The 20008-nt window shown below is 37.2% G+C and overlaps 3 protein-coding genes across 5 annotated transcripts in view; 2 read left to right on the top strand and 1 right to left on the bottom strand.

The window, feature by feature from the left end:
- Positions 1-6254: 6254 nt before the first annotated feature.
- Positions 6255-7250, top strand: LOC148597728 (uncharacterized). The gene is made up of 2 exons (XM_088562066.1): positions 6255-6657; positions 6865-7250. The coding sequence occupies exons 1-2, from the start codon at positions 6255-6257 to the stop codon at positions 7224-7226; spliced, it is 765 nt and encodes a 254-aa protein (XP_088418192.1). The 3' UTR covers positions 7227-7250.
- A 1204-nt stretch (positions 7251-8454) lies between these two features.
- On the bottom strand, positions 8455-10717 carry LOC148597727 (serine protease inhibitor Cvsi-2-like). Its single transcript, XM_088562154.1, has 3 exons — positions 10576-10717; positions 9286-9402; positions 8455-8596 (listed from the first exon to the last, which is right to left on the bottom strand). The coding sequence occupies exons 1-3, from the start codon at positions 10622-10624 to the stop codon at positions 8490-8492; spliced, it is 273 nt and encodes a 90-aa protein (XP_088418280.1). The 5' UTR covers positions 10625-10717; the 3' UTR covers positions 8455-8489.
- An 887-nt stretch (positions 10718-11604) lies between these two features.
- Positions 11605-20008, top strand: part of LOC148597725 (cadherin EGF LAG seven-pass G-type receptor 2-like) — a 37912-nt gene continuing 29508 nt past the window's right edge. For 2 of the 3 annotated variants that reach the window (XM_088560960.1, XM_088560959.1), the window contains exons 1-7: positions 11605-11759; positions 12142-12231; positions 13425-13592; positions 14636-14720; positions 15389-15555; positions 16411-16578; positions 19832-19950. In XM_088560960.1, coding sequence (XP_088417086.1) covers positions 11675-11759; positions 12142-12231; positions 13425-13592; positions 14636-14720; positions 15389-15555; positions 16411-16578; positions 19832-19950 — 882 coding nt within the window. In that variant the 5' untranslated portion in view covers positions 11605-11674. Of the gene's footprint in view, positions 11760-12141; positions 12243-13424; positions 13593-14635; positions 14721-15388; positions 15556-16410; positions 16579-19831; positions 19951-20008 lie in introns of those variants that run through there. The other variant, XM_088560961.1, reaches the window with a different exon arrangement.

Genomic DNA, 20008 nt, shown 5'->3' with positions numbered 1-20008 from the left:
CCCCTTAAGGTTCCCCAATATACTAACGAAGAAAAATCATGTCCCGGAAGTAACAAAAAGTGACTGTCCTTACGGAGAAAACTCGTCACTTCCTTCAACAGTGTGGGAAACCACCACTCGCCAAATACGAATATATGTGTAATTTGGCGAGTTCTCATTAGCTTACACTCGTCAATTTGGCGACAGTGCCGACAGTCATTTTATTGGCGAGTTCCGAGGAAAGTTAACCAGCCAACAGGTTATTTCGTTAAACATCCCTTAACAACATACATTAAAAACATGTTCCTTACATTTTCAGAAGTTTAGGTTTAGATCTAATATGTCAAGTGAATTTTGGCATGATATGCACAATTTTATTGATGTAAAGCATTGTTTACGATCTGTCATTATAATTTCCGGTTAACGGGATGTGCGAAAACCTATGCGACGGTCTCGATCTCGAATTAGTATTCTAAAGAAATTATCTAGGTAATTTATGATGTGTTACCTTAAATTATTTGTTTATTGTCGAAATAAAATTGTAATAAAATTTTATTGTATTTCACTGTCATTGTTAGGAACTCCAGTAATTCCACTAGTTGAGTAATTACAAAAATAAACGCAAAAAACCGCAAACAATCTGAGGTGACTTGGAGTATAGTATCAAACTCCAAAGCAGCTCCAGTTCCGTACCGTTCACTTTCCTCCACTAATTCTGGAATGGCAAAAGTAGTGCAGGCATGGAAGAGACTAATGCTCTGGAGTTTGCCCTTAGTATATAAGACGGCTCTCCCGTCCCGAGCGGAGACCCGGATTTTAACTGAACATTTTAGCAGACGACATTACGTATGGTAAGGATCGGTACTTGACCAGTACCGTTTATTTCACTCCCGTTAGGATTATAATAAATGATATATGCTTGATGTATTTGGCTAATATTAAATATGTAAACTGAACAAGGATCGCTAATTTACGCCAAAATATAAAGAACCTGGGAAACGTCACTGAGACAACCATAGCAAAACAAAGAATATTATATTGTTACATTGGGGGCTCGTCCGGGATTTTGTGTTGTAAAGCGAAAAAAAAAAAACAAACAAACAAACAAACAAGAACAAACTTCAGGAATGCAAAATGTCAGCTATGTTTAACAACATCAGCAACGGGTTAAGCAGATTAAAACAAATATTAACGCCGAGTTTTGTCCGTACCAACATGATTGTGCCGTCACCAGGAGCACTAGTTTCTGATGAAATACAATCCAAGCCTGTCCTATGAGGGAGGGATTACCAAACCATTATTCCGGTTGTAGCCAAAACGTAGGAAACTCTCTGCAAGGGTTTAGTCAAGCATTCACAAACTTTCACATGAGAGACAATGAATACAATCCAGGTTCACCTTACCAAAACAATAAATTCTCTCGGGAACATACTATGGTTAAACGCGGGTGGAAGAGCAAGGATCCAGACATATGACGGGGTAACGACAGAATGGACTGACTATATTTGCCACTTTGAGCAAGTTAGTGCTTGGAATGAACGGTCAGACTTGGAAAAAGCTGCACAGTTATCTATGAGTGTCCCGGGTGTGGCTCAGCGTGTTCTTAGTGAACTTAACCCTAGCGCGCTGCAAAACTATGAGGTACTGAAATATATACTAATGCAGAGATTTTGCCCACCGGAACGCGAAATATCCAATTGCTGTGAATTCAGGAACCGACGTCGGTACCAACAGGAAACCATAACTGATTATGGTTACGCTTTTAAAAGACTAGGTTCAAAAGCATTTCCTTCCATCTGATCGTCTGATCTTCGAACAATTCGTTTCCGGACTAAACTCGGCTGAACTGAAAAGACACGTGCAATTCTCACGCCCACAAACATTGGATGGGGCAATATCGCTCGCGGTCGAATTCGAGGCTTTTTCGGGCAGTCATGTCACCGTCAGGAAACCACGAGAATACGAACAATTACACGTGCTGTCGGTTACACCTGATGAAACGCAATCAAGACTTGGCGAGACGGAATATTCGTGTGTAAGCGAACTTGAAAAATCGTTGAAGGAAAGAAGAAGTCCCTCGAAGAAATTTTGAAACAAACGACCGCGGCGGGTAAAAGTGATGGTACGCAGATGAAAGGACGTACACAGGGTCCCGAGACTGAATCGAGGCGAAGCACGGAATGCTACCACTGTAAACGGGAGGGACACATCCGTCGGCATTGTCCCGACGGACTCGGAGAAAATAATAGAGCAACCCGAGATGTACAGAACGCATTACGTTTGATAATCAGTAACGATCGACAGTCGCCACGTTTAATCTAGGTGGGGCTGATCTTGCGGCCAAAAGTTCAACCATTGAAATGGAAAACGTGAAAAGAAATTGCAATTTAAGGCCAAATTTTGTACTTGCAGCGATCAAAAGACGCTGTTTATTTGCTAATATTTATATCAATTCATCCGGAATATGCCGTGACGCTGATTTCAGAGAAAATTTTAACAATTTCGGACTAGGAAACTCAGACTTATCGGAGTTAAGCTCGATCCTTACTACGGCGGATGGAGAAACTATGTCAGTATTAGGGCAAATTACTGTCAATGTAACAATGGGCGGGAAAACTTACAAGCATCCGGTTGTCGTTTCAGAATTAGGTGACGTCTCCGGAATTTTAGGATTAGATTTTATTTCTAAAAATGAGAACGTTATCGACACCAGCAAAGGAACATTGAGATCGCCCGAATTTTTAGTTCAGTTACGCAGCCGCACAGATAACCAGACTTCATGTGCTAGGGTGCATATTAGCGAAACGGTTCACGTTCCGGCCAGATCAGAAATGGTGATTCGCGGAAAAATAGATGGCGCCGGGATATCGTGTGACGAAGGTATACTAGTATTAGAACCATTAAACGGATTTAACGGAGACAAAGATGTCTATATACCGAATTCTAGTGTAAGGAAAACGGAATCCGGAATAACATTCTCGGTACTCAACCCGACAATGAACACTGTAATTCTAAAGAAAAATGCAGCCGTGGCGCGACTACAGTCATTTCAGGAGGTCCAGCAGTCAAATGTCGCGCGAATTTCCCGCGTAATAGATAATAGATAGTTTTTACTTAAGGATGTGTCAGATAAACTGTCAACAGACGAAAAGTCGAAGTTGGAGGGCAAACTCATGGAGTTTTCCGACGTTTTGGTAGGACCTGACGGTAAAGTGGGACAGACCGACCTTGTAGAACACGCCATCGACATCGGCGACGCAAAACCAATTAAGCTGTCGGCAAGACGACTTCCACAATGTCAGCGCGAAATTGCGAGCGCGGAGATAACTAAAATGCTCGACCAAGGGATAATTGAACCTAGCAACTCCCCCTTCGCAGCGCCAATAGTGCTTGTAAAGAAGAAGGATAACACAACGCGCTACTGCGTCGACTATCGTCGTCTGAATGGGCAAACGATAAAAGACAGTTATCGACGGAATTAGGTGCGATCCAGAGAAAATAAGCGTAATTGAACACTGGCCAACACCAGAAAGCGTGTCCGACGTTAGATCCTTCTTAGGGATCGTCTCATATTACCGGAAGTTCTCACCTTCGATATCGACAACAGCATATCCGCTCAAGAAAAACCGTCGCTTCGTATGGACTCAGGAATGCGAAAACTCATTCCTGACTCTCAAATCTGCATTGGTTAAGGCTCCAATTTTGGCGTACCCCACACACACTGACCGATATATTTTGGACACCGACACGAGTAATACGGGTATTGGAGGCATACTCAGTCAGATGAGAACGGTGAGAAGGTTATCGCGTATGGGAGAAAAACACTAACAAAATCACAGAGAGGATATTGTACTACATACCGAGAGCTCTTGGCGGTGGTCTACTTTGTGAAACACTTCAAACATTATGTATACGGGCGTAATTTCCTCTTGAGAACCGACCATTCTTCCATAGTTTGGTTGAAGAACTTCAAGGAACCAGAAGGGATGGTAGCCCGTTGGCTCGCTACGCTCGAGACATACAACTTTGACATACAACATCGACGAGGAGCTCTACATGGTAATGCGGACGCATTATCAAGAAAGCCACGGAGACGCTGTAACCGTGTCGAATGTGCACAGTGTATGGCTATACAAGACCAAGCCATCCGGGTGATTCATAACTGCGCAGAAAACATCAATGACCAAGAAACCAAGGTCAATGCTCTTTGCCCTAATTGGCTCCCACCTTTTGATGATAAAAGAATTCGCTAATGCACAACTAAATGATGCAGTGATTAAATGGGTCTTTGATTTAAAAGCTTCACAAGAAAATAAACCAGAAATAAAAAGTCCAATACAAGAGGGGAACATTTTATTGAAACAATGGGATCTTTTGAAAATAAAAAATGGCGTTTTACACAGGGAATACATACAGGAAAAGGGCAACACTTACCTTCAATTAGTTACACCAAAGTCTTTACGCACAAAAATCATGGAACAATTACACAATGCAAGGATCGCAGGCCATCTTGGTCGCGAGAAAACATTACAGAAAGTAAAACAAATGTTTTACTGGTCCGGCATGTCCGAGGATGTCATACGATGGTGTCAGTCCTGCTTGCAATGTCAACGTCGAAAGCCAGGTCCTGGGGTAGGGAAATCCCCTATGCAACATCGCACGGCTAACGGGGTACTTGATGCTATAGCCATTGATATCCTAGGCCAACTCACAGTAACAGAGGGCGGTAACCAATACATAATGGTTGTAGGGGACTATTTTTCAAAATGGCATGAATCATACCCTCTTCAAGATCATACTGCATATACTGTGGCAGATAAATTAGTTACTGAGTTCATTTGCCGCTTTGGGGCGCTAAACCGTATACAACAGATCAGGGTCGTGAATTCGAGTCAAATTTATTTGCTCGAATTTGTGAACTATTAGGAATAGAAAAATCTAGAACAGCACCATATCGGCCACAATCAGATGGCATGGTTGTACGGTTTAACCGTACCCTATTACAAATGCTAGCGATGTTTGTTAATGAAAATAAGTCCGACTGAGATGATCACCTGCCTTTTCTCACTATGGCATACCGTTCATTAGTTCACGAAAGCACACACTGTACCCCAAACCTTGTTATGTTAGGAAGGGAAGTAAAACCTCCCATAGATTTGATGACACCCCTGATTCACACGGAAGAAACTTTATGTCCCATAAAATATGTTGAATGGATAAGGGATGTCACTCGCTCGTCTTACGAATATGTCCATGATAATTTACACAAAAGTTTTCGTAGACAAAAGACGTATTACGATACAAAAGTACAGGACCACCAAACTGGGGATTTAATCTTGCGATGGTACCCACCTGAAGCTAACCAAAAGCTTGGTTTAGGGTGGACGGGGCCTTATGAAATACTCCGGAAAATTTCGGACATCACAGTTGAAATAGCAAGATGTGCTGATAGAAAACGATGCATTGTGCGCATTGATCATTTAAAAACATATAAACAAATAGACAATACAGGATCTTTTACCCCAAACTCCGGTCCTGATAGCAATGTAGATAGCGACGGCATGTTCTACGACTCGCATCCGTATAATACAGCCGTAAACGAAGCTGATGTTGTTAATCAAACTGACAATATTGTTACAAATACTTACGTTCCTATGTTGAGCTCTCCGAAACATACATGGCGTGGCAGATTAGTGAAGCCACCGGTCAAATTTTCACCATAAATTTTTGCTTTTAAGAGGGAGGGAGAGAAGGTAACAGAGCTGACCTTTTGCTTTTAAGAGGGAGGGAGAGAAGGTTACAGAGCTGACCTATTCCTGTTATACATATTTGCACAAACATAATACCGTATTCATAAACAATAGACAACAATAATAAAAATATAACAGTTTCAAAATACAATGCATTTTCGTTAATATGTATTTGCTGGAATGAACTCACACACTTAGGAAGCAATAAACCATGCTATAGGAGTATTGCAGAGGACACAACACGTTTACATGTAAAAGTACTCCATTGACTTTGTGTCCGGTTTTGTTTAACGTATAGATGTACCTGATTTATGTAACTCCACATTTTGTCGGATTGCATGTACATGCATGGTGGTTGCATGTAGAAGCATATACCTTCCTTAGGATATGACTTGTTACTATATCGAGGACTGCAGCCTTGATATGGATAGTTTATTTTCATTGCTGGTCCTGTAGAACTTCTATGCTTGCTGTGTGTGTCAATTATTAATAAATACATAACCTTTATTGTTTCGTTACAGAACCATGTCAGAGTCTTCTGACACTACTGAATTTCAAATCCATGCTGAGCAAGACAATTTCCAGTTTGAGAATCCACATCTGCCTGTCCGTTTTACATCTGGGATGAAGTGCCCGATCGATGGGTGTACTGCTGCTGAGAGCAAATTCGTAATCAAATCAAAATTCGTCCGACACTGGGAGGAAAAGCATGAGCCATTTTCTTCAAAGTTTGAGTGTGCTGTAAAGGGATGTAAGAGTCTGGTCCGTAGGAAGGAGGACATGAGACTTCACGTCACGTTGAAACACAGGGAAACAGACCCACATATGATCAACAGTGTTTTATCTAAGTGTCTGGTTATAAAGGTCCAGAACAAAGGTTTTATTGATCCTGGATTCTTTAAACTTCACAATGAAGACAAGACTGACTGAATAAAGCCAAGGTCAAAATCTAAAAAGCAGAAGGATGCCTCACAACCAGAGGCACAGTCGACCACCCCGGCCCCTGATGAGATCAGTTGTTCAGAAACCTGATGTGACGAACCGTAGGGAGAACTCCGCTGCACGGAAAAGAGTTGCCACTGACCTCAAGTCATTGGTCCACTCTGTGCCTGATGATGATAACGTTGAATTCATGTCAAGCTACCAGCAGATTCTAAGGTCCCGAAATTGTTTAAAATAACCCCGCAAGAAGTAAAGCCAAAAACTGACTTTGCTACCCAGACTTCAATTGTCGATATAAGTAACTTATACATTCCACCCATACCTGATAATAGCACAGAAGAATTGGAGGAATACATCAGAAATTTGTGCAATACAATGGACATGATTGGGAGATTAAGAGAATCTGCACAGGTGAAACTGCTGGAAAGGAGAAAGAGTCAGCCACGCATGGAGAAGGAGAGGAAGCTCGAGGCTGAGAATAGAGCCCTCAAGAAGGAAATAGCTGAAATGAAATGGAGGGATGAGATTTTCAGCAGGAAATTCGTAGAACAGTAATTGTAATATATATCTTGTATGATCCCGTCCGCTTGACACAATCAGTACTTCCATATACATATGTATTTCACCTTTATTATTGAAGAACTGTTAAATTATCGTGTCTGATATATTTTTCATTATTTTGATAGATTTTAAAGGTTAAAATTTACTGTGATTATATTTTTTCACTTTTATATAACATTTTTCACCTATTTCTCTTTTGGACTAATTGGTTGTATCTTTATGATATCCCCAATTAGGTCTTAAGAGAGGGGCAGTATAGTGGAATTACTCTTTCACTTTAGGGATTTATTGTATTTCACTGTCATTGTTAGGAACTTCAGTAATTCCACTAGTTTAGTGAGCTAGACGTCATATATTCTACTTCTAGTGTTCATACAGCTCTAGCTTCAGCTCACCGGATCACTTCCGGTTCCCGATCCCGGCCGGGATAGTCCTTAGTATACAAAACTGCTCTCCCGTCCTGAGGGAGACCCGGGTTTTAACTGAACATTTTAGCAGACGACATTACGTTTGGAAAGGATCGGTACTTGACCAGTACCGTTTATTTTACCCCCCGTTAGGATTATAATAAATGATATATGCTTGATGTATTTGGCCAATATTAAATATGTAAACTGAACAAGGATCGCTAATTTACGCCAAAATATAAAGAACCTGGGAAACGTCACTGAGTCAACCATAGCAAAACTAACAATATTATATTGTTACACTAGCAAGATCAATATTACACTACGGCACTAGCCAGAATGGCTAGTTGCCTTAGTTGGGTAAAACATGGTTTCCCACACTGTTCAATTAAACAAATAAAAAAATCTAGGTTAAGATTACGTTTCAGTAAAAATGAATTCTTCTTTTCTGATACTTTTTAAGTCTCTTTCCATTTTTTTTTACATATTTAAAGAAGTGAATGTGATGTTTTTTTTAAAAAAAACTTCGGGAAACACGTGGATGTACGTACGTGTATCTCTGCTGTTCCACTGTTGCTGTGTCAAGAACCTAACCCGCCTTGGAAAAAATATAACTCCGTTTGTATTATCCAATCGAAGCATAGCTTTTCTAAGATAGGAAAGGCAATCATTTTCTTTGCAGCTGTCATCTGCTTCTGAATTTTGTTTACGTCACATGATATGTGTAAAATACTCCCACCATTTTTTGCTTTTGCATATAGTGAAGAAAATTGTAAAACCGCAGAATCCCCACTGTACTAAATATGACGAAAAAATATTTTTCACAATTTATTTACTTTTCTTTTTGAGTTTAGATGCATCGACATTTGCCATCGAGACAATGCCAGTCGTTGTGATGGCCATGACCATGTTCGTGGCAGGGGCCGTTGTGTTCACAATCTGCCTTGTTAGTGCATGCTAAAATGGAATATGGGATAATATAGGAAATATTACACGAGCGCGTAAAACGAGTTAAATATCACATCCATTCGCTATTTGCGATACAATACATTTAACTGATGATCACATCTTTCATAATGTTTTATACATAATTTTGAAATAATTTGATGGATAATTTTGTCTTTTCGATTTCTGTATCCCAGCGCTCAAGGCAGATACATGCAATACCCTTTTACACGGAGCATTCTTTTCTGTCATCTTGCAAGATCACACAGACACACAGACATACATGTTTTCAATTTACTAGGAAAATCTATATGTACTAGAAATATTATGTTTGATCGCGCATGAGAACAAACAGTGTATACACGCGTGTACAAATCATAAATTGCACATGTACATTACTGTGGTACACTAGCTTTGATTCACAATTTCTTGGTACACCACCAAAGATGCGGTATAAATCTATGCATTTGTTGTTCACTTTCTCACAAAAAAATTAAATACATGTATAAAATTTCGAGAGTTAAACAGTTATCGTTTTTGATGTAAAGACGGATGCATGGTTTTCTCCAAAACATAGACCAGTTTATGGAAGGGACTGTGATATATAGTTTCGTAAAATTGTATGTTCTATGTAGATCCAAAACGGTTTGTTCTGTGGGTGTATCATGAATCGTGCTTTGGCAATGTGTAAATTTACTCACAAGTTTCTACGTTACCACATGTACAAACGTCATGTTGGCATAACACCGGTGTGCCGTCTCCACAAGATTCAAGTGTACAGTCTGCGTCGGTATGACAGTTTTCACTGCTTACACAAACTGAATAAAAGTGGTATACTATTATGCAAACCACGTGACTATCTATAGAACACAATCGATCTGTTTTTGTCAACCGCTGGGTAGTCAAATAGCATATGCGTGATATACATGTATATACTTTCAGGTAGGGCTGGAGGTACGATGTAGAACAAAGTAATTGTTCTCGCCGGTCCCGTTAACTACTCTGCAGTGAATTTGAAAAAAAAAACTTACATAGAGTCAATCATGGACGCTTTTGTATACTCTCTAGTCCAAAAAAAAATTACAAGTCTGCCAAGTATGTTATTAGATACAGTGAGAAGGCCCGATACGTCCAAGTTTAATCCTAATATCAAATGAATCCAACTTTTAGACTGCAATGGATTCAACCAGTATTGTCGTATAATGATTCAAGTGGAGTTGTCCCCCTGGAGGGTAGATGGGATGCATGTGGTGGGTACAGGAGACTAACATTTAAACTGATTGCTTGGCATCTTATTAAAATGAATGGAAATGAAACAACCATTGTTACATACATGTAACAATTGTTCATTGCACATTTAATATCATTGAAGTCGTACGCTTTCTTATGCCAGGATACATCGAGTCTGTTTCATTATGAAAGAAAGCATTTTGACAAAGCGCAGTGTGCATAAGATCCTAAATAAACCTACAAACGGGTGGATTTAGAAATTACAATGGGGTGGCTATCGTTTACTCATTCACTTCCAACATTTCCAAAAGCAAATAACGTATTTTCATATATTCCAACAAAAGCCGGGCTTCTGATCTGCAGAACACAATGAATCCTCTCGAATGGATGTGTTTAGATTCCAACAGCCCTTATAGCCAGCGTGCTAAATGTTCGCATATCTTTCCTTGAAATGAATCTTTTTTGCTTTCTTTTTTGTATATGAATATGTACGCAACAAACATCTGTTTGATAATTCAAAATTAATGCTTACCTGACGATTCAAGACAGGAGCGGACCCGGGCTTCGGGTTTAGGCGGTATATGAAATTTAGTTAAAGGAAAAGCATGGCAAAAATAGTTTTGGGTATAGAATTTGTGAAAAATCAAATTCCATGCAAATGTTTTGTTTTCTCCACATTCAGGAGGTGTGGCGTTCGCTGGGTCCGCGCCTGCATAATGTTTAGTTCTGGAAGACGTCTTCGCAATTAATATATTATTTACCTGCAACACACGCAACCAGAGCTAAGATCACTATAACTTTCATCTTCATTGTTAATGTTGAAATCGTCCAAGTACAGAGAAACGATTGCGTAGAAATACTTATCTTTATCACATCACTGCCGAACTTCGTGACAGGAGTTGATCAAGGTTGAGAAAAAGTTATTTTTATCTATCGTTACAGCAAAAACGCAGGGATACAATGTATTAAGCTCACGATATTCGTTGAAAGATAGTCATTAGTGGATTATAGGGGGGTTTGTTTACTTCGTGCAAAATTCCTGGAAAAATGAGCAAAAAAATGGATTCCCCCTTTTTTCTAGAATCTCTGTATTATCGTCTTGAAGGTTATTATGGAGATAGTGTACACGACCAGTTGTCTCAGAGTCATTTACATGTACATTCATGTATTTACATATCGATACGTTAAATGTAAAATACCGGTACTCAGTCGGTTTTTAAATTCTTTTCTCGCAATACAGAAAAAAGTATATTTTTTTCCGCTATGGAACGGATATATCCGAGTAGTTCAAATTTTACCAGTGCATACATACATGTACTTTACTTTTGTAATGGTAAGTAACAAAATAGATGTCTGTTTTTTAACGTTACTTTATCATGGGAATTTTGTAAATGCCATTTGTATCAGAATACAAGTACGTCTATATTTTCAGTTACTTCAAAATTCAAAACAGATAAGAAAAGCTTGATAAAATCATTCGACAATAATCGGACAATTCCGTTTCAGACCAAGAGGAGCGAGTATAGCCGAAACGTTACGATCGATATTTCATTGTAATGAAATGTTGAACTTGCTTTTATTAAATGATTGAATTGTTTTTTTTTAAACAAAAGAATACAATCAACATTTTATTATCTGTTGAATTTAAAGTTTTCTCTTGAATGCCTTCAAACAGGGATAAATTTCATTCACATTGTGTAAGTAATCGCCATTGTCTATAGAAGCAGGTTTGAAGTGAAATGTACGCCTCATTTAAAATAATGAAATTGAATATACTATGACGAAGGTTTGACATTATTAATTTTGATTGGCGTTTTAAAAAGGGTACCAAAAACAGAAAATGAAAACTATCGATGTGAAATGAAATTGTCAATAAAAACGAAGGATCTTTATGTATTTCTCTCATGTTTTCTTGAGATTATTTTGCTCTCATCTGAATATACATGTGAGTATCTGATATGCTATTTTAGTTTTGTACACTTCCATGACCTCAAAATAATTAAAAATGTTTACCTGAGTCTCAACCATATGATATTTTTAAAGTATTGGTCGAACGTTTGTTGATTTTCTGTTATTCACATCCTGATATTTTTTTTGTATTTCTCGCTTTTAGATTTCTTTGGAATAGACGAGGAGCATTTTCTTAACAATTTGATTCTTTTGTTTAATTTGTCAAACTGAGGCGATGTAAGATTCAGGCGCATATCTAGTCTTTCGTATTTAGATTAAAATAAATAAATAAATAAATAAATAAATGAATAGTAAGATACAGTACGAAATTCCGTCAAGTTATATAACACTTAGTGCACTAAAGTTTTTTTTTTTAGACGAAGGCTATGGCTGCAGCGGAGTAACAAGTTATGTAGGTGTAAACTCTCCCTCCAGTTATAATGCGGGAGTTCACTCATCTGGAACAGGTTATATAGCAGTATATATGTTATATGAACATTGTAAAACAGTGACTCCATATGCTTTAACTTCGGTTCACTAAATTTTTCTACAACTAAACTAAATCAAAGTACTCATGAACTGAATCAATTTATATAGATCGTTTGAATTTTTACGCCTCAAATAATCGTCAAATAGCAAAAAAATATTGGATAAAAGAAAGGTACGGGATCGAATTCAAACTTATCTTACATGTAACACAATCTTATTGTTGTAAATGAATAATATGGAAACTTTTTGGTTCATTTTTTGAATTTCACCATTCTGATTACGAAAGACATATACATGTAATAAATACACAACAAAATTATTGATGCATCGTAGCATGCAGTGCGCCAATACATCCAACATACTGCATAATTGAATTACAAACTACTAATTGGCCTTTTCCAGTTTCTAAATTTTAAAATCGAAATTCAATTTACAGATCTCCAGGTCGAAACTGTCTGTCAAATCATTAAAACTTAAGCCACATCAATTGAAATAAAGCATGTCTTTAGATACATGTCCCTCTCAACTAGCTATATAGCTCAAGTCCCACTAATTATCACATAGACATCTATGCGTCATGTAAAAGCGCTTAGTTTCTGGGCATCTAATTCCAGAGAACCGTACAATAACATAAACGCCAAAGTCTTAGAATACAATTTCAACAATTATGTCTGGTACAGGAAGCACTCGCCATGTACTTTAAGGAAGCACCTACAGCTCTAGCTATAATTATAACACATGGTCAAATAGCCTAATAGAATGATTATTGCAATTAAATAGCAATATCACTAGACCACAGACTGACACCATTCCTGAGAAATGCATTATCGAAATTCCTCTGCCATCGTCTATCAGCAAAGTTTCATTTTTATTTATCATCTCCGGGCTTCCGATCATTTACGAGGCGGTAACTGAAATAAAAATACACGATACGGTGGGTGATAAATCAGGATGGTTTCGAGGAGTATGCTAATTGACCAATTAAAGAAAGAATCATAGAAAATGTGTGCAATCTCGATTTAACAAAATGAACTAGGGGTAATTTTTTAACCTGGTAAAATGACAAAAACTGCAGAAAATACACATAAAATTCAAAGTACAAACCTTCCACCAAAATCAAAACAGTTGCTCCACTATTTACCAAGAATACTGAAATTTATATATTTACCAGGTCGGTTATACTTCGTAGAGGAATCTCGTTATATGAGTTTATGTTGTGGCATAATAACTAGCTGGCAGTTTTATGCCAGGTCGACTGGTACCCTTGAGCTTTTGGTCTGGAGAAAAGTAATAGGAACCCAGTGGATGGTAACAGGAAAGAATCGAGTGGTGGTGACATGTGAGTAATGTAAAGTGACGTATGAACGAAAACTGACATCAAAATCAGAATTACTAATCAATTGGAACTACTGGGCCATTTCCGCTACGCTAACAATTTCTTCAGTGTAATTAAGAAAAGCTGAGGAGTTCCAATTATCGAAGAAATGTAATTTCGTTACGATGAAAGTGTGTACAAATAAAATTTCGTAAACTTATTACTATGAAAGTACGTTTTATTGAGTAACGAATTGTAATTACTACAAAAGTATGTATTAATCAAATTACGATCACCTTACTATCATGTATAAGCATTCTGACTATCATGTATAAAAATTGCGACTATCATGTATAAAAAGTCTGCCTTTTATGTATAAAAAGAGTGATTATGATGTATAAAAATTCTGACTATCATGTCTAAAAGTCTTACAATCATGTATAAAAAGTCTTACAATCATGTATAAAAAGTCTTACTATCATGTCCATTTAAAAATTCTGACTATCATGTCTAAAATTCTTAGTATCAAGTCTAAAAAGTTCTTCTTTCATGTATAAAAAGTCTTACTTTGGTGTATAAAAAAGTCTTAACCTTCATGTGTAAAATTTCTTACTATCATGTATAAAAAGTCTGACAATCATGTATAAAAAGCCTGACAATCATGTATAAAAAGCCTGACAATCATGTATACAATGTCTGATTGTCTTGTATAAAAAAGTCTGACTATCATGTATAAAAGTTTTACTATCATGTGTAAAAAGTCTGACTACCACTTGTAACAAAATATGATAATCATATGTAAAAAGTCTACTATCTTGTATAAATTGAATCGAGAAGAATGGTTGAAGTTAAAATCATAGAGAATCCTCGAACACATATTGATAAAAAAAATAACAGATTCGGATAGTTAAGGAAATAAATGCTAATAATCTTCAATGATGTATTTAAAAGAGTCCTTTAGTTAAATATAAATTCATTTCGCATGTATCTTCGTTGATTTTATACCGGAAACAATTGGACATGCGCATATGTAGAACATAGTTACATGTATTATTTTCATCTTTCAGCCACAGGATTGAAAACATATGACCCTTCAACTTCAACATTGGGTGATTACAGATTATCTTTACAGCCAGGGGATCACATTGGATGGTAAGTATAATCAGTAATCATTACTAGCGTGTATTATATGTTTTTTATGCATTGTACATGTACATGTACAAACGCGAATGTGCACATGTACATACGATATATCATATGTACATGTATGGGCTCGTATACATGTCATTGTGTCTTTATTTTACTAAAGCATTGTACATGTACAAACGCGAATGTGCACATGCACATACTGTGTATAATACTATGTACATGTATGTGCTCGTGTGCATACGTATATTTAGTTTCTTTACAGAATGTCCTAGGAAGACTTAGATGCTCGTACAAATCTTGGCATTTTGTTTCAGTTGAATACAAATATAGGCTTAAACTGAAAAAAGAACCCGAGAATATTCTTAGGCGACATATTGATTCGGTCATGGGAAGTGCAAATATAGCTGAATATTTTCATGAAATTGATAAGTGGGGGGAGAGGGGGGCAGGGTACATGATGTACCTTTCCAGCCCATGGACTATATGTTCCAATGACAGAATTTGCGAAAATTAATTCGTTTACAGTATTTTTCTTGTGCATTGTCATTGTTTCATGACGTTTGATTCACATTTATTTTATGGTTTCTCTTTTCAAAGTTTATGAGTTGTGCGTTTTTAAAGAATGACAAATGCGAAAATACTAAATGAATGAAATATGTTGACAAATTTAGGTTTTCACTCGGAGAAGATATTATATCCTACGGAAGCTCCGACTCTTTGCTGACGCGTGTCCGCGGAGACGTTCACAGCGTCAGTATCGGTGACATCACAGATTGGTCAAACTATGGCATGGATAGCGTCGACAGGGATTATGCAATAAAGGCATTTGTTTCGGATGGTATGTCAAGTCACGAATTAAATTGAAATGGCAATATAACGAACTTAAACCGAAAAAATGAAGGAAAAAGAAAGTATCGAAAAACCAAGTTCACGATGATAAATGAAGACTTGTCATAAGTTTTGTATAGTACTGCCATGAATAGAATAATAGTACCAAGAAGTAATCAAGGGATCCAAGGTTATAGCGGTAATCCAAAGAATGCAATCCAGGGACAAAGACCAGACATGGAAAACAGACATACACAACAAACAACATAAAGTAACTAAATCATACACACAAAGCAACAAAAGCAAATGAGCAACTCGGAATCCCCTAAAAACTGTGAACATGGACCAGGTGAACCGGTACGGTGAGCGTTCTCTGCTTTTCTAGAAACACCCGCCGAGTTGCTCATAAAAAGTCATTGACAAGTTCGGGGTAGACGAAAGAGGAAATGAAAACTATGACACTTTAAACAAAACAATTTTCATGGCGCAGATACTTTGCGCAGTACTAGAACCCTACTTAATGACAAACCGCAAAGCACGCGTTTCCATCTTGTATTAAGAAAATAAAGAGGCAGGGTACCCAGTATAACAATTGTGTAACAGATTTGATATAGACAATAAACTTCTACAAACGAGGGTCATTAATTATTACCTCGCTTCACTAGGCCTTAAATTTTATATCTGCCTCTAACCTGAATGCCTTGATTTGCCATTGAATGATAATGTGAACTGGGAAGATTTATTAAATTCACAAATGCACGGAATGTGAGATTATTAAAATTTGACACCACACCATGCACGTAAATTTAAACCCTTAAACTCAGTATTATAGTCTATTAAGCTAAAGCTTTTGTCGTTTGAACAGGGTCGTCGCCGTCTATTGGATCTGTTGGAATTATAACCATGATGGATTCGACGCCAGTAGGAACTGTGCTACACACCGTTACCATTAGCAACAACGACCAGAACGATGACTTGTTCATTCTTTTAAAGTCAGCAAGTTCGGCATATTTTGATTTTGACACGTCAACTTGTATGTATTGTTACACTTAAGGAGGTAGACCTAGGGTAAAGGACATAACTTTTAAAAATCATTTGAGCGTTTATATTCACCACTTTACATCATATTCATGAAAGCACTAAAGAAACATGGATTGATTTCATTCTGATTCAAATGAAAGCTTGATATGCTTTGATGAATTGAATAAGATACAAACATATCAGTGATTTAAAAAGTGGTGTCCTTACCTTTTATCTACCTCCTTAATTTAATAAGTCAAATATAATGTATTCTCTTTGCATTTTTTTTCTGGAAACGAAGAGGACGCCTTACCTACCGGTGCACCCCATGTAGTAGTAGTACATGCTTCCATTATTTTAGTGGAGTCCGGATCGATAATTTACTTTTGTTTCTTTTTACCTGTTATTTTGGCTAGTTCATTTTCTTTGTTGATTGTGTCTATTTTCTCTCTGTAACCGTTACGTTATCTTTGGAAAGTTTTTATAGTGGCCCTACCCAGGGGTGGGTGCAGGGGGTTGGCACTCTCCTTATTTTAGGAAAACTTTTTTGTTAAAAAAATGTTCAAAATTTTGCAGAAAATCTTTTTTTTTTCGTCCATTGAAAAAAGTTTCAATATTTTCCTTATTACTTAAACAGGCAGTTTTTCAAATGGAAGCAATGAATTTGGTTCCGGCTAATAAACAATTAAAAATTGGCGCTTGCGACGAAAAAAAGATCATACATAAAATTCCAACACCCCCACCTCTTCATACTAAAAATGGTCTGTGCACTATCTCTCTTTATATCACTGGAAATAATGAGTGCACACTTTACTTGTACATGTTTTCCTTAAGGAAGTAGAACTGGGACAAAGGACATGACTCTTGAAATAATTTCCTTTGTAAGAAATAATTCCAAATCATCTTCCAAATATACAGAGGAAGATGTTTACAAAATGCTGGAATTTTTAATCGACAACATATTTGTCCAGTGTGGTGGACGTGTTTTTCAACAAACGGTCGGCAATCCAATGGGAACAAATTGTGCTCCTTTACTTGCTGACCTATTTCTTCACTCTTTTGAGGCTGACTTTATAGCTGATTTGATCATAAAGAAAGAATATCGTTTGGCTAGATCCTTCAATCTCAGTTTCCGCTATGTAGATAAATAATCCTAATTTCGGGAATTTGATATATCGCATCTACCCAAAAGAACTTGAGATAAAAGATACTACAGACACTGTGAAGTCAGCCTCATATCTTGACCTACATTTAGAAATCGATGGTAAAGGAAAACTATTGACCAAACTTTACGACAAACGTGATGACATTTCATTCAGAATTGTCAACTTTCCTTTCACCTGTGGCAACATCCCTTCGGCTCCTGCGTATGGAGTGTTCATATCACAACTCATACGTTATGCCAGAGCTTGCCGAAACTACGCAGACTTTTTGTATCGCGCTAGAAGTCTAACAAATAGGCTTCTGGAACAGGGTTATGTTGCTACAAGATTGAAGTCATCACTACAGAAGTTTTATGGTCGTCATCATGAACTCGTGGATCGTTATGATGTATCCATCAGCACCATGAAAACTGATTTATTCAACGGGTCATAGTTTGTCTTTCCTCGTTTGTCTACCCAAGACTTGGCTTTTTATGAGTAACTCGGCGGGTGTTTCTAGAAAAGCAGAGGACGCTTACCCTACCGGTGCACCTGGTCCATGCTCCCAGTTTTTAGTGGAGTCCGAGTTGCTCATTTACTTTTGTTACTTTGTATGTATGATTTTATTTACTTTCGTTACTTTGTTGTGTGTGTGTCTGTTTTCCATGTCTGGTCTTTGTCCCTGGATTACATTCTTTTGATTGCCGCTATAACCTTGGTTCCCTTGATTACTGTTTGAAACATAATAAAATCAGTCTAAGTTACTCTGATGGCTTCATGAGATTGATGTAAGAGTAATCAAGGGAACCAAGGTTATAGCGGTAATCAAAAGAATGGTGAATACCAACGTTCCAATGATTTGTAAGAGTTTCATCCCTTACCCCAGGTCTACCTACTTAAGTTAGTCATTGAATCATCATCAGATGCATCTTTGATGATTTTGATTTGCTATATTTGGTAGTAATATGAGGATGGTGTACACTTTATGAGGATGAAGTTGAAAGTATTGATAAAGAAAAAAAGCAGGCCTTTAACAGTTTTACATTAAGTGGAATTAATTTTTCACCAAAATCTTACTGAACTTTACGATGTGGACTATCAACAGATTTGAAAATTTTGTTTTTGTTAAAGATACGAAACTAATAAAGACCCTTACACGGTATTACAGGTTAACTTCCTGTCTGACTGAAATCGGGCTCCCGGTGCTTCTACGGTCTAATTCTTTCTCTATTATTTCAGTTTGCACTGTGATTTTCATCTTTACTTTATTGCTTACCTTTTTTTTCTGTTGAATATTTACTAAATTCAAAAACTCAAATCAAAACTTTGTCATCGATTCTTAATTTATCGTCAATCCCATGAATTTCTACGTCAACACATATATCACTCTGCTTACACATAGGCTCCGCTATACAAGATGTGAATAAAAATTTCTACTAATTACATGTACGATGTACTATACTTATTCGCATATAGAGGTGGGATTAAAAATACTGCCTTTAACAAAGGTGTAAAAACCTTGGTATTATATGAATAACATATACATGATATAGATTGAAAGTGTTTTATGTTTCTAGACTATTTCGTCGATTTTGAATCTGTAAAATACAAGAGGTCATCGTCCTCATTGATATCGGCAACACTTTGCAAATTTTGCTTCTGTTGTTTGACCATTGTTATTCTAGTCATTTAAGGAGGTAGACCTAGGGTAAGGGAAATAACTCTTGAAATCAGTGATATGCTTGTATCATATTGAATTTTACCGAAGCCTACAAAGCTTTTATTTGAAACAGAATGAAATCAGTCAAGTTACAGTGTACTCTCATGCTTACATGAGATTGATCCAAAATGCTGAATAGAAACGTTCCCTTACCCTGGTCTACCCTCTTAACTGGACGATTCTCATATCTATAACTAACACCCGCTGAGACATGTAATAGAGCAGAATATCACTCTCGTATTGTACCAATCAAAATACAGCAAATTCACATCACGTATAATAAAGCGAATATGCCCTCTGTGCACAGAAGATTGCCATATATCATTTACTTAGTAATTCCAATGCTTGAATTGCATCCTTGCCATTCATTATATTCATATCACTCTCATTTATTTGTTTTCAAGATGAAATATCGCCTTTGTACTCTTACATTCCGGAAGCAGACTATACATTGACCGTAGGGATTCAGGATCCATGTGGTAATAAAGCCTCGACAACGTTTACAATCCGGGTTACGAATGAGGTATATAGTTTATATTAATGCCGACCATGCATAAACACTTAAATGTAACGGTTCGTCT

This window comes from Perna viridis, chromosome 14 (assembly GCF_037379345.1).
Source record: "Perna viridis isolate PV_CMFRI_1.1 ecotype Kerala chromosome 14, ASM3737934v1, whole genome shotgun sequence".
Classification (NCBI taxonomy): domain Eukaryota; kingdom Metazoa; phylum Mollusca; class Bivalvia; order Mytilida; family Mytilidae; genus Perna; species Perna viridis.
Note: the sequence above shows the minus strand (reverse complement) of the source record. Positions and strands in the feature narration are given on the sequence as shown.